General features: G+C 40.8%; 1 protein-coding gene across 1 annotated transcript in view; it reads left to right on the plus strand.

Moving 5' to 3' along the window:
* Nucleotides 1-14993, plus strand: part of cltcl1 (clathrin, heavy chain-like 1) — a 37620-nt gene extending 22627 nt beyond the window's left edge. Inside the window, exons 17-31 of the mRNA XM_084728589.1 lie at nucleotides 172-406; nucleotides 499-621; nucleotides 709-854; nucleotides 961-1144; nucleotides 1540-1732; nucleotides 1844-2001; nucleotides 2097-2261; nucleotides 3905-4180; nucleotides 5459-5608; nucleotides 5705-5836; nucleotides 5933-6043; nucleotides 6582-6752; nucleotides 7020-7241; nucleotides 12222-12297; nucleotides 13191-14993. Of these exons, the coding sequence (XP_084584715.1) occupies nucleotides 172-406; nucleotides 499-621; nucleotides 709-854; nucleotides 961-1144; nucleotides 1540-1732; nucleotides 1844-2001; nucleotides 2097-2261; nucleotides 3905-4180; nucleotides 5459-5608; nucleotides 5705-5836; nucleotides 5933-6043; nucleotides 6582-6752; nucleotides 7020-7241; nucleotides 12222-12297; nucleotides 13191-13405 (2557 nt within the window). The 3' untranslated portion in view covers nucleotides 13406-14993. The remainder of the gene's footprint in view (nucleotides 1-171; nucleotides 407-498; nucleotides 622-708; nucleotides 855-960; nucleotides 1145-1539; nucleotides 1733-1843; nucleotides 2002-2096; nucleotides 2262-3904; nucleotides 4181-5458; nucleotides 5609-5704; nucleotides 5837-5932; nucleotides 6044-6581; nucleotides 6753-7019; nucleotides 7242-12221; nucleotides 12298-13190) is intronic.
* The last annotated feature ends 381 nt before the right edge of the window (nucleotides 14994-15374 follow it).

Here is a 15374-nt window from a genome sequence, read left to right on the forward strand (position 1 = left end):
TTTGTTTCCACTCTGTGTCAGAAACTGTGAACATAAGAAAGTGAATGATGCTGCTGAATGCACAACACTGCCATCTAGTGTTTTGGTTGTGTACTCACTACAGAAAAACTACAGTCATTCATGTAAGTGAAAAGCTTCTTGTAAATTGTGTTTTTTCCATTATTTTCTCAGGTTAAAACTTCTGTTGCCATGGCTAGAGTCCCGTATCCATGAAGGCTGTGAGGAGCCAGCTACCCACAATGCACTTGCCAAGATCTACATCGACAGCAACAACACGCCTGAGCGCTTCCTGAAAGAGAACCCGTTCTACGACAGCGCTGTGGTGGGAAAATACTGTGAGAAGAGAGACCCCCACCTGGCCTGTGTGGCGTATGAGAGAGGACAGTGCGACCTGGAGCTCATCAAAGTTAGTAGATCACATGATGTAACGTTTAGATGACCACTGATATCATTTTATTCTAGATGTATCTTTAATCATTTTATATCTTTTCTTCTCAGGTGTGCAATGAGAACTCGTTATTCAAGAGTGAGGCTCGATATCTGGTACGACGGAAAGATCCAGAGCTGTGGGCGAATGTATTGGAAGAAAACAACCCCTACAGAAGACAACTCATCGACCAGGTGAGGTGTCCTCCAGACATGACACTCCTGACATGACTGTGAATGAGCGCTATTTTTTCAGTATTTATTTTTATGTTCCCTTCTCAGGTGGTGCAGACCGCCCTGTCAGAGACCCAGGACCCAGAGGAGGTGTCAGTCACAGTCAAGGCCTTCATGACTGCAGATCTGCCCAATGAGCTGATTGAGCTGCTGGAGAAGATTGTGCTCGATAACTCTGTCTTCAGTGAGCACAGGTACAGCAGGTTTACAGCCTGTTAAGCATCGCATTAATTTAGGTACGATACGTGTTCATCATCTTTTTACAATAATCCCTCTGTTCTGTGTTTTTTTTTTTCCCAGAAACCTCCAGAACCTGCTGATTCTGACAGCCATCAAGGCAGACCGCACTCGTGTGATGGAGTATATTAACAGGCTAGACAACTATGATGCTCCAGACATAGCTAATATCGCCATCAGCAATGAGCTCTTTGAAGAGGCGTTTGCCATTTTCAAGAAGTTTGATGTCAACACCTCTGCCATACAGGTAAATAAATTAATGTTTTTATTTAGCTTTGGGCATTATGTTACTGTTTCAGCCTTCGATTGCATATTGTGGCGCAGATTGTTTTTTACCAGGGTATGATGCGTTGCACTCCATCTCCGTTAGAAGTACTGATTTTAGTATCTGTAGACAAACAAACAAATGTATTTGCTAATCCTGAGTATGACTATGACTTACAATACACCAATGGGAATTGATGCTGCAGGTTGTATCAGTGTCAATTTCTTATTTGCTGTTTAGTGAAACAGTTACTCCTGCGTAATGCTGGAAATAAACTGTAAATTGTAACAGTTAAAACTTCTTTTTTTGGTGTTTTATCTCATTGTAAGACCCTGTATGTCAGATCATATCACAAACCTTTCTCGTGTTCATTGTAGGTATTGATTGAGCACATAGGAAACTTGGATCGTGCCTATGAGTTTGCTGAGCGCTGTAATGAGCCTGCGGTGTGGAGCCAGTTAGCCAGAGCTCAGCTGCACAGAGACCTGGTCAAGGAGGCCATCGACTCGTATATTAAAGCTGTCGACCCTTCCGCGTACATGGAGGTGGTCAATGCAGCCAGCAAAAACAGTAAGCCTCTGCTTCTCAGCACAACTCTGTTCCTCTCCAGCAGCTCATAATGATTGTCTTTGTTTGTGATTGATCTGAGTTGATCTTTAAGGTGTTGTCTGTGTTTTGCAGACAACTGGGAAGACTTGGTGAAATTCCTCCAGATGGCTCGAAAGAAAGCAAGAGAGTCGTATGTGGAGACGGAGCTGATCTTTGCTTTAGCTAAAACCAATCGTCTGGCTGAGCTGGAAGAGTTTGTCAGTGGGCCCAACAATGCTCACATACAGCAGGTCAGTGCTGCTGCAGGAGGTGCATGAGAATGTTGAACACTGACCAGTAACTGCATATCTAATTTCTGCTAATTTCTCCCCATCTCCTCCTCCAGGTGGGCGATAGATGTTATGAGGAGGGGATGTATGAAGCAGCCAAACTCTTGTACAACAACGTGTCCAACTTTGCTCGCCTTGCATCGACACTAGTCAACCTTGGAGAATACCAGGCAGCTGTGGACAGCGCCAGGAAAGCCAACAGCACACGGACATGGAAGGAGGTAACTGGCAAACTAAAGGCCTTTGCTAAGTCTGTATTTTCCTAATGTGTTTTGTTCTGTTTGTTGTGAAATTTCACAATATGAGACAAAATGCAGAGCTGTAGAGGTACTGAATGCTGTAGAGAAAGGTGAGTTTCTGACTTGTCTGTCTGCAGCTCAATGCTTGACTCTCGCCCCCTCTCTCTCTCTCTCATTTCCTCTCTTGCTTCTCTCCACCGGGGGTACCTCCCTAGGCTTCTCCCGAGGCCACTCTCTGCCCGCATCTTGCATTTGGCATTGTGGCTACGTGAAGGAGCTGAGCTGTCCTCCCTGTCTGTCTTTAAATTGTGCAGCAACACAGACAGAGGGAGCTGCAAGCTGTCCTTCATCCTTCTCCAATAGTCATCATCACTCACTGAATGCGGAATATCACAGAGAATTAAACCCGATCCAAGTACTTTAACAACTTAAAAACTAAAGGATGAAAGTTTTTGGGGCGGTATTTAAACGTGATTGACTTAACGTGAGGTCATATGTGTATTTAAACGTGTGATAATTTGAAATGAAAAATACAGACTTGGTGTGCAAAAGCCTGAGAAAAGATTGTTGGGATTCTTTGTTTTTCATAATTCAGGCTGTCTAAAAATCTAAAACATGATACTGCATATTCCAAGATAAATTAGTATCTAATATTGTATTGAGCTAATTTGATCATGTCACAATTTTTTTTTAAAAATGGCACAATAATGCTATTAGCATTCAACAAAAACATGTCCTATTGTCTTATGCCATGCTCATGTAATGTGGGAGTAATAAATAACATTCATGTCAACATCCAAGTGATAATTAATACTGGGATATATTTGACTTTCCCATTAATATATGAAAAATGGTTAACCCTCAAATGACCAACTTTACAATCACAAAAATGATGGCATTAGCCACAGAAGTACCGTTAAACTGGGCTCAGACTACAGGAGTTTTAAAATACCAAACTGCTTTTGAGATTGGGTTGAATCATAAGGAGAAACTTAACAGATTTTCTTCTCTCTAATCTCAAACATACACACACAACAGGATATTAAAATAATAGCGCATCACACACTACAGGACATTATCATGCCAGAGGGAGCTCGATCTCACGTGATCTCATGGGGAAGCAGATGTAAACAAAATAGAGATTGACATGGTGCAGCAGCTTGCTGTAGTGATACTATGCAGTGAGAAAGTAAAACAGAAGGCTAAAAGAGTCTGGATGAAAAAATGTTTGGTAGAAGCAGTCAAGACAGCTTGTTTATTCTACAGTGAGAATTTGAGGTGAGACTTAAACTGTCAGTTTTAATATCTGTAAACAGTAGCATGCTGGCTAACATTAGCCTCAAGGGCTGGAAAGTTCACTGTTGTTTGGAAACACTGTCAGCTGCTTCTGTCCCCTTCTAGACTTGTCTCTCTCATTGGCAATTGTGGTCCCTCTCGGAAAGTACTGACGTAATCATCCAGATTTGAACTCCTGAATGGATATATATATATGTATATGATATATATATATATGACATGGGGCATATAAAATTGTCATGAAATGAATATTTGAAGAGATGCATATCTGAAAGGTGTTCATGAGAAAACACTTGATAACTCTGCCCTCTCTTCCCTCTGATCATCAGGTGTGTTTTGCGTGTGTGGATGGCGAGGAGTTTCGACTGGCACAGATCTGTGGCCTTCACATAGTGATCCACGCTGACGAGCTGGAGGACCTGATCAGCTACTATCAAGACCGCGGCTACTTCGAGGAGCTCATCGCTCTGCTGGAGGCCGCTCTGGGTCTGGAGCGAGCTCACATGGGCATGTTCACCGAGCTCGCCATCCTCTACTCAAAGTTCAAACCTCAGAAGATGAGGGAGCACCTGGAGCTCTTCTGGTCCAGAGTTAACATCCCAAAGGTAGAACATGTCTCCTGTGTGTCTGTGTGTGTGTGTGAGAGAGAGTTTGAAGGCAATTATATCTTTTGTAATAAATCAAAAAGGAGACTGCTTGTGTGCCTTGAACTCCTTTGATTTATTACTCTGCAAAGATTTCTGCTTCTCATCAGCACCCTGGAAGGAAAGTAATATTGTGCACAGAAGATTCCTTGAGTTGTTTTTTTGTTGCTGGCCCTGGACTGACATATTACTGCTGTCTTGTGATGATTAGACATTCTTTTAAGAGTTTGAAGCTAGAATTATGAGTGTTCCTAAAATCCTTGAAATCTTGCAATTAGTTGTTTCCCAGTGCTCCTCAGCTATTTGGACTTCATCCTGTTGAGTGTCACTTCATTATAATTAAAACCAAAAGGTACGTGCTGTTACCAGTGAATGAGTTAAAAACCTCTTTCATTTCATCCCTCTCTACTATAGACCCATTTTTAGGGAGGGGCAGGGTTCGCTAAGGGGAGATATCAGGTCAGCAGTATATGCCATATAGAAGGGGTATACATCATCTCAAAGCTGGGAACCTGAAGATAAATCCGAGAAGCTGCTCAGCACTGTGTGTTTTTCTAGACAAAATCTGCAATAAACATTGGATTTCGGTAGGGTACCTATTCAAAATTTTGAAAGTCCATAGTGTTTAAGACCCTTATGGTCTTATGATAATATATCATCAGTTGATACCATTTGCTTCACAGTTTTGTACATGCTGCAGTTTGATATCAAAAACCTCTGACATTTGGAGATTTCTGGCAAGCGCCTCTGTTTGTGGTTGTGAAGTTTCATGAAGCTGTGATCATGTCAGGGGTCACTATTGATAATTTTATAGTGAGGTCACATTTTAAAAATTGGTCTTGGTAGAATGAAATGGATACTATGGAGACAAACATTGTGACATATGAATACAATTGGGCTAATTGAATCCACAAGAATGTAATTTCTCCAGTCTTATCCAACAGTGTGCAATTACAGCACTGTTTAGAGGCTGCAGTATGCAGGAATATTCAAATGCACCATTTTTAGACTAGGCAGAAAGAGTAGTCTGTTTGTTGTTCAGTATGCTGTTTCATTTGTTAGTATTGGCTATTGGCTGTGTTATTCTACCCCTTGGAAACACTTAAAGATGTTTAGGAAAGGGCTGTATGAAAAAATAAATCAAGAGTCGATGAATTTAAGCAAACCAAACTTTGACATGACAGAGTGCTTCAGTTTGAAGCTTGAATGACATTGTCTTATCTTTTTTTGTGTTTCCAGGTACTCCGTGCAGCAGAGCAGTCTCATTTATGGGCAGAGCTGGTTTTCCTTTACGATAAATATGAGGAGTATGACAACGCCGTCCTCACTATGATGTCTCATCCGACAGACGCGTGGAAAGAAGGCCTGTTCAAAGATATTATTGCCAAGGTAAACACAAGTGTTTGTGACTGAACTGTTTATTTCCTTGTCAAATGTCTTACTTTTTATGATCTTGATGTCTATGTATCCTTTTTTTCTCCTCAGGTTGCCAATGTGGAGCTGTACTATAAATCTCTTTCCTTCTACCTGGAATACAAACCTCTCTTACTGAACGACCTGCTGACCATCCTGTCTCCACGGCTCGACCACAGCCGAGCTGTCACCTTCTTCAGCAAGGTAACCGGACGAATCAATCATTCTGTTTTTCTTGACGTTGGTACATTGCCAAACAGGGTTGATATGACATAACTTTGGTTGTTTTTGTTTGACCAGGTGAACCAGCTTAAGTTGGTGAAGCCTTACCTGAGGTCGGTGCAGAATCACAACAACAAGTCCGTCAACGAAGCCCTCAACAACCTGCTGACAGAGGAGGAAGACTATCAGGTCTGTTACTGAGCTCTTTTCCCTCTTCCTGAAACGCTCAGAAACACCTCCTGCAGGGGGCCATGTGTGAAAGGGAGCAGGAGTTGATATTCTGGGAAATCTGTACCAGCAATTTCCCACCTCAAGATCAAATTAGATTAAATGACCTAAGACACTTTCACATGGAGCTGGTGAGCCAATCACAAGAGTCGCATTCATCCAACGACCTTTTATTGTATCAAAGGAGTATTTCTGTGTTTTGTAGATCACGAAAAAAAACATCCTGTGTCTCACAAAAAGAGCACTGGACAAATACAGCTCCTCATCCACCATGTTTTCTGAAAGTAAACTTCCACCATGTATATGTACATATACCAGGACTTCCTAACAGACTTATAAGTGGGTTTGCTGACACCTGTTGGCCTTTCGCTTTACTGATGTTTTTGCCAGTTGGTGGCACAACCGAGGTCCAGTTACAAGACACTTACTGTCCAGGTGTCCCTCGTCTCCCTTTTTGTTCTGTAATCTAATATTTTTTCTTTCTGCATATTCTCTCCAGGGCCTGAGAGCATCCATCGATGCCTATGACAACTTTGACACCATCGGCCTGGCACAGAGGTTAGAGAAACATGAACTGATTGAGTTCCGACGTATTGCTGCTTATCTGTACAAGGGAAACAACCGCTGGAGACAGAGTGTGGAGCTCTGCAAGAAGGACAAACTCTACAAGGTAAGAAAACAAACAATATTTGAGAAAAGGGAAAAAAACGCTCTTCTATGTGCCTCAATGTTCCTGTAGAGGGCACTGTTTGTTTGTTTATCATGAAGATACAGTAGATTCATGAACCAAATAATGCAGGACGCTGATGCCAGTTTTTGTCTTGTCTCTCTAGATCACAGCTCTTCACAGAAATTATTGTTTAGACATCTTCTCAAACTTGCATGTATGCTTTCATGTTTGAGTCAGTTATCCACACTGTTGTACTGTGTTTCCAAGGATGCCATGCTGTACGCTGCAGAGTCTAAGGATGCTGAGCTGGCAGAGACTCTCCTGCAGTGGTTCCTGGAGGAGGGCAGGAAGGAGTGCTTTGCTGCCTGCCTGTTTGCCTCCTATGACCTACTGCACCCAGACGTGGTGCTGGAGTTGGCCTGGAGGCACAACATCATGGACTTTGCCATGCCATACTTCATCCAGGTCATGAGAGAGTACCTCACCAAGGTTAGTGCTCCAATCAATGTTCTTAATTGTTTTTGCTTTCATGTAAAAGTAGTTTAATTATTGTATACTTTTGGAGGAAACACTGAAATTCTGCATTTTACTGTGTACTAAAATGTCTTTATTTTTCTTAGATTGTTTAATTTCCTGTAAAAACTTGTCCTGACAGGTGAGAGGTAGTATTGAAAAACAGCCAATTTTTAGTTTACACAGACATAATGAGACAAGAACGATAGAGAGAAAGACTGTCTTAAGTGATGGTAGTATCCTCTGGTCATCATGATGTCCTAAAATGTCGACCTGTAGACATGTGAGGTCACTTGGGGTCATCTCTTTGGGTTCTTTTCCAGGTTGATGAGTTTGCAGCGAAGGTGACGGTCTCTGGCCCTCTTTTTATTTCTCTTATGTGTTCTGTCTGTTTTTGTTGTAACTGATCTCTTAGGTTTCTGATGTAGGAACCTAGCATGGACTGTAGACTGAGTACAACCTAACTAGCTCTGGTCCTGGAGAGCTCTGGTAGTGGTGTGTGCAGGCTTTTGTTCCACTTCAGCACCAACTCAACATGTTTCTGAATAGATTGTGAGTTTATCTGTTGGAAACTGTCTCTAAATTATCCTCCTGGGGAAGCTCATTGTCTCATTGGTATGGATCAGTGAATGTTCATTTTCAAATAAAGGCTTTCAACTATGAAGCAGAAATGTGAAAATATGAGTCTCAGTGCAAACATAAAAAGCAACAGATTAAATTTAGAAATACCTTATTGTAATCAGAGACTGTCTGGGACTTAACAAAAAGCTTTGTTTTCTGATTAGAGATATGGAATTCTTAGTCTGCAAAAGTTCATGACTATAAGGGCTAAAAACACTTGATAAAAGACTATATCTGTTAACCTATTAACAATGGGAAAAAAATTAACTGCAACTTTTGTGTAAACATGCAATAGTTAAAGGGTAACAACAGTATTTTTCAACCTGGACCCTATTTTCCTGTGTTTTGGTGTCCAAGTTATTAATGGGGAAAACAACTGATGCAATCAGTCCAGTATTGAGCAAGAGCGCTGCAGCCAGCATTAGCAAAACTGCCAAGTAATCCCACTAAAAGTGCTTGTTTCGCAACTGTCAGACAAGCATCAGACAACGTTATGAAAAGGGTCGCTGCAGAAATAGACCATTCTTTAAAGAGCAAGGTCCTTGTTTAACCAGAAGCAGTCAGTACAAAAGCAACCAGACTCCACTGACAAAAACAGTATTTTATTCCACTCTTCTGATGCTGTCTCGATTGTATTTAAACCCTTTATAACACCAGAAATCACCCAAAAACAGAAACAAACAAGTCACACAATAACACAAACAAACTAACCCATCGAAGCAGCAGTAGACCAGAGAGGTGAAATGACTGTTTTTGTGAAGTAGTTTGGTTGCTTTGAAGATAGTACTATAATAGATGTTTCCGGTTAAATAAAAAGGATCTTACCCTTACCTCTGTAGCAAACCTTTCCCTCATGTTGTCAGGGACTTATAACAACAATCTGAGCATGTCAGTGGCAAAAACAAGCACTTTTAATTAACTTTGACGGTGCACTTGCCATTACAGTTGAGTTTCACTTTTGCCATCTGTTGTGGTTTTGCTCCATACTGGACCAAGTGTTAGTACCACGAAGACACAAAAACCACTGGAAAATGTGACACAAGTTGAAAAAAGTAGAATTACTCTGCAAGGAAGATGAATCCTGCTAATGTGAGATTAAAATCATTCAACATGTGTACTAGTTTGGTAGGTTATAATATCTTTTCTATAGACCCTTGACTTGCTGGTGTTTTATGGTCGGTGGTTGAGCAGACTTCACTGTATCCAGGAGGTTTAATGTGATCTGAAAAAGAAGTCTCGGACCAGTCAAGAGCACCTACAGTAACTTTAAACACTGTGTTGATGGCTGGAGCCAAAGCCTGTGCACCATATTGTTCTTCAAGATCAGGATTAGCCTGTCCTGGCCTAACAGATACCTCTCACCCTCTAACTCCTCTCTCTTGGGGCTGCATCTAGTGTTCAGTGGCATTTTAGCACGTTTTATTTTAATAATCTTGACAATTTCAGTTTTGCTAATGCAAAATCATGAGATTGATGTTATGGTTCATGGTGTCTTTTTTCCACTTGGCTATTGCTCTCTAAAGAAATGCGGGTGACGAGAGCGAGCCACTCTAGACGTGTTAGATGCATCCCCATGTTTCTAACTCCAGGTTAACAAGTTTTAGTTTTAAATATTTAACTGTCAGAACAGTGCAGGGCAACAAACACTAACTTCAAAAGTAATGGATTGCCCTTTCCTCTGTCTCTGTGGGAATTCTCTCAGTTTATTTCAGCTAATCAGACAGTTTATCCTCAAGAGACCAACACTTTGTTCAAGCAGCCAGTCAGGAAGTGAAATACCAGCTAATTTTTTACTTCACAGTAGTTGAGCGCATACCAAGAGACAGCACAGACATTTTAGATGTTGTGTCCTCTGTCTTACTGTTGGCAATCAGCAGGCAGCATAGCCAAGTGATGCCTTGATTTCTATACTCAAATAAAATACATTTTAATTAGATGCAAATGGCATTTCAAGTATGCATTTCAGACATTGTTTTTCATTCAATCACTGAGTCTGTCTACACTTGGTATTAACATGCATCTTGGGTGATCTGATCACAAGTGGACAGGTCTTGAGTTTGTCAGTTCACACCTGGCATAAGAATATATCAAATGTCATGTATTGCTTTCAGTAATTCTAAATCTTTTCATGTGTGCAGTAATGTCGCTGTGCTTGATGGATAAATATGCACACAGTGTTTCTCTTGCTGGGGAGTTGCACCCTACTTCCTACTCACACCTCTATTGGTTCCTGTAGCCTATATTACCTTTTAAATTACGTTGTGCAGCGCAAGCTTTCCAGGTGATTTCTTTTATTGTATGTTGTACTGATGTCAGAGTATTTTCTTTAATAATTTACGTTAATGATTAGAGAGGCTGCTTTCAGTTTTGTTTCTATGCATGCATTAATGTCGCTGCAGCAAATATCATGTGACATTTAAGCAGCAACACTGAAAAACTTGACAGAACAGAGGAAACTCTCCAGAGCAATCAGAATTAAATAATACAAAGTTGAAGTTGTGTTGATGTGCACACAGCATGTCTCACTCTATGGAGAGGTCCACACTATTTCCCACTTGCAACCTTTATGCTATTCATTTGCATGTCAGTTTTCATGACCCGGCGTTTCTGATCCACGGATTAACTGCAGTGCTGGCAGAATGTGGTCACATGTGGTCCAGACCACCTCTGAATGTGGCCCTGAACAGTTGGTCTCAGGTACAATCACACCTGTACTCACTTGTTCACTTGTGATCAAATCATCCAAGGCACGTTAGTACCAGGTGTAAACAAGGCCTATATAATGTTTTGTTTTCATATTCAGAGAAAGTAACCTTTTCACCCCTTTTCAATTTCTTGAAATTATGACTCAATATAAATTTTGTATATTTCATTCTATATTGAACTGAATAGCTGAACCATTGTTTAAGCTGAACTCCACTTACATCAGAAACCTGTTTGGTATTCAGCTGTCTCTGCAGTCGAAGCACAATGCCTGATGATTTCTTTGCACTTACTGAGTAGGAAAATTGGCACTACAGCCAAGTCACTGCGCAAATACTATATGCCTGGCGAGGATGAGCTTAACCTGTGAGCTTCTAATTTGTAGCTTGATTTTAGTCCAGAAACACAGTCAGTGAAAGTCTGTCAGGAGGGCCTGCTTACAGCCATGAATGGGATGCATGTGGAAGCTGTGACTGTTGTTTATTTAACTGTGAATGGCTGAAATGTAGCAACAGCATACAGGCATGTATAGCTTCTCCTTTACTTTATAATACACAATGTAATATTTCGTTAACCCTGAATCCCACTATAATTCTTCTTTTAAAGGGTTATTTCACACAAATCTTTAAAAACAGAACATTTACCCCCCCCGGTTGTATTTATCCATGATGTAGTTTTAGTGGTTTTTGCTGAGTTTTTGAGGTATCTGCCACTGTCCTGTCCTGTCGCCCTGAAGTGAATCTACTTTTATTTGCGGTGCTCAGAACCTTCAAAGATGACATTTTTTAAACTCAAAAGCAGTGCCTTATTAAATAGAATATTATCTTGTTATCCATGATGATCCACAGACCTTGATGTCAGCAGTTCTCATTGGAAACCATTGTCTGCCAAATGTAAAAAAAAAAAACATAACTGTCGACAGTCAACGCTGATCTGGAAAAGCAGATTACTTGTGAGGGTTTTTAAATGTAATTTTCTTCAGTGCTTTTAGCAGCATGAATGAAACTGAATTCTTTAAAACTGGGGTGATAGCAGGAATAAAAGTCTCAGCAAGTACTACCTGCACGTTTAGATACCACTGGGGGTTAAGTGTTTATTTTGTTTGTTTGTGATTTGGGTGAACGGACCCTTTAATCGTCAACTTAACATTTGTCCTGGAAGCTGAAGTAGAAATTCTCACCAAACCTGCATGGCATCTTCTCTTAGGTAACCTTAGCTGCACTGTGAAGTAATGTGTGTAATTTTGTCTCTCAGAAGTGGGTATGATAAATTTACTGTGTTAACTTGTCATAATAATTTGTATTTACTTGTTTAATATGAAATAAGAACTCAAGTGTAGACTGACAACTTAAGCATTAGAGTTTATGGTCTATTGTAATATATTAAACAAGAAAATTGTCATTTAAATAAAATTGTCACTACATTGTAGGTGTCCCGCAAAAATCTTTTTTAAGACGATGTTTTCTTTTCATTAATAGCTGACATTGTTTAATATCCATGTGTCCTTTTTGAAATTTGAGTTTCAAGGTTTCTGCAGGATACCTACAATGTATTAAATCAGACTTTCTCTTATTGTGTACAATGTTTGAGTGAGCCACGTCTGATCTGTTCTCTTTTCTTTGTTGCCCTCAGGTGGACAAACTGGAGGAGGCAGAAAGCCAAAGGAAAACAGAAGAGGAGGTGACAGAGCCTCAGCCGATGGTGTTTGGTAGGTTCACAGGAAGCATATTACCCCCGAGGGACAAGCAGTCGTGGTTCCTAAATAGGAGAAAATCCCCTACTGCTGTGAAAACAGCTGTCCGTGTCTATTAAACCTGGGTGAAAAACGCCTGTTGGTGTTGAAACTGAACATTAACCAGATGCATACTGATTGGATCGAGGTAATGGTAACGCCGTTTACTTAAAGCACATTGGCAAATCTGTCTCCGTGTTGTAGTCAGACTGCTGCTTTGTCTTTTCCAGACAGTGTTACCAGATTGGTTTCATGTTTTCCAGCCCAGTAATTGCTCTAAATCCACCCACATCGAAAAAAAACTGTCCAAATATTATCTGTAATAAACAATAATGGACCCATAATAGCATCAGTACTGTGGTTGACCAGAATTTTACAATATGACTTAATAATAAATTGAAAACAGTGTTGACAAGTGTGCTAGAATGCAAACAGGAGGCTACAATACAACAATAAAACTATTTTCCATTTATGCCCTCTCCCTTAAAAAAAAAAAAAGAAAAAAATAGAGATGTCTCAAATAACAAAAATAAGTATTATCTAACTTGGTAAACTGCAACAAACCTTGACAGTATGCGAACTTAAGAGGTTTCTGTGACTGAAAATACAGATTACAGACTGTGTGGATGTGTTCGCATTAAGTGAGGAATACAATATATGAATATATGTTTAATATACTGTCCTTTATAATGTGTTTAAAAACCAGCCCAAATCTTGTCCACCTGCCCAAATCTGTTTTACCAATGTAACCCCAAACTTCCCCAATCAGGAAGAGGCTCAATTTTACGCTCAGAAAGAAAATAACATTCAATACTTTTGACAACCTTATGAGTGTGTGACCTTGCCTATGTGTGTGTTTGTGTGATCAGGCCAGCAGCTGATGTTGACAGCCTCTCCTGCTCCAGTGGCCCCTCAGCCAGCGTACCCGGGCTATGGCTACCCCGCCACTGCGGGCTACCCCGCTCAACCCGCCGCCACTGCGGGCTACCCTGCTCAACCCGCCGCCACCGCAAACTACCCTGCTCAGCCCACCGCCGCCGGGGGCTACCCTGTCCAGCCGGCCGCGTATGGCTTCAACATGTAGAGGCCTGACTGACCCCGCCTCTTCTACCCCTCTCCCCCCCTCTCTGCCCCACTCACACTCACACCTGAACCACACCGAACCGTGCTGCTCTGGAGACCCCTGAAACTCCCCTGGGCCTTCATTCCCAACGAGACTCCACCTGATTTCACTGAAACTGCAATAGAAACCTTCACCTGTCGTTTCTCCACACAAACACACACTTCAGGATGGCATCAAGGCTGTTGGACCCCCACCCCTCCTCTCTTCTCCACTCAGACAATATAACTGCATCACTGATCTACACAGCATGAAGTCACCTCGAAGCTCCTAGAGGATTAACATACCGAAGATAACATTAGTGACACCAAACCACTCTGTCCTGTTGCTGTTCCATGTAGACTTTATTAACCATAGAGCAGCTTTTCTCTCTTATTTTCTTTTTCCCAGCACTGATGAGGAGGAGACTTTGTTACTGAGGAGCAGAGGGGCATGTGTGCATCTCCCTCTCCCTCCTAAAGCACTGCTACGGCCTTATACACTCTGAGGAGGTGGCAAAAAACGGGCTCATTTGTTCATGTTTTAATTTCACGACTGTCTCATGCTCTGATTAGAATGACAGTTACTGTGCAATAGTTTTGTTTGTTCTCTCACAACAGGTACAAATTGTTTGCTGTATACGGACTAAGAATACTTGTTTATGAGGTTACGGTACTGTCTGTGTATGTATGTGTGTGTGTGAGTGTGTGTGTGTGTGTGTGTGTGTAGCCTCTAAAGCCTTCGAGGGATACGTCACCAAACCAAGAGACACTCAATGAAATTTCCACTCCTCTGCAGCAGCAAGCCTGTCGCTGAGCGGTTTGATCTTGACCTTTCGGACTCTGATACCAGACATTTCAGGATGATTGTGATAAAATGACAAATACAGAAAGAAAGGAGGTGAAATAATAATAAAAAAAAAATGCTATATGCTGTAGTCTGTGCATGTGCTGCCAAACTATAAAGCTGCAACCAGGAGCACAATTTTCATGTTACACTCAAGTATATCAAGTATTACTAATGTTGTGTCAAAAATGAAGTGATGTTCGATGAAACGTTCTCACCTGACTAACAGAAAACGGCGACGATGAAGCTCCAGCAGAACCAGAGGAGATGAAAACACAACGGGGAACATTAGCTCACATCCTGGTGCCAGTTGGTTCAAAAAAAAAAAAAAATCATTATTGTACTGAAAACAGTGTATAATTTAAGATATATTGAAATACCTAACTAATCAAAGAAGTCAAATATTATGGAAAACCGTATGTATTGTCTATAGTGTGTTGTTGTAGTCTTAAAAAGCATAATGATTTTTGTAAGAAAAGGACAAAATGCAAAAACAGCAGGTTAATAAAGAAATGGCAAAGTCTTGAGGCGAAGTTGCTCAAAGTGGTGACAGTTTGGTCGACTGTTTACTTGTCTGACTGTTTTGCTGTCTGACAGTCCCTGTACGATACACTGAGCTCTGTCCCACCGTGGTGGCACTTTTGGAAACGAAAAAGCTGCACCACGAAGCACTCCCTTTATCTGCACAAGTCATGCATACAGAAAGAGGAATAAAGTTTACACACAGTGTTGTTTGTGCATTTTTTTAAAAAAACTCATTCACATCAAGAGAAAGATTCATAAGCTCTCTGGAGGGTTCAGCCTCGACTTATGACGGAGAACATAGCTAATGTCAGGGCTTTCCACAGTATTATGTTTTTGGTATGTTAAATTAGTTTTTAACTTTTATTTTGTTTTTCATTTTTGTTTTCAATTCAGTTTAGTTTCAGTTGACCTTCTGAGTGGGTTTGCTCATTTCAATTTAGTTTTTACTGTTTAAAATGTTTAGTTTTAGTGAAACTTATTAGTTTAACTGTTTATTTATCGGGTCGAGGTTTAAGAAGTTCAGTTTACAATACAAACACAACACTTTGTGAAAGCAGTTGATTCACAGTTAGGTAGACAACCC

This window comes from Lutjanus erythropterus, chromosome 10, assembly GCF_056507025.1.
Source record: "Lutjanus erythropterus isolate fLutEry1 chromosome 10, fLutEry1.hap2, whole genome shotgun sequence".
NCBI classification, from domain to species: domain Eukaryota; kingdom Metazoa; phylum Chordata; class Actinopteri; order Lutjaniformes; family Lutjanidae; genus Lutjanus; species Lutjanus erythropterus.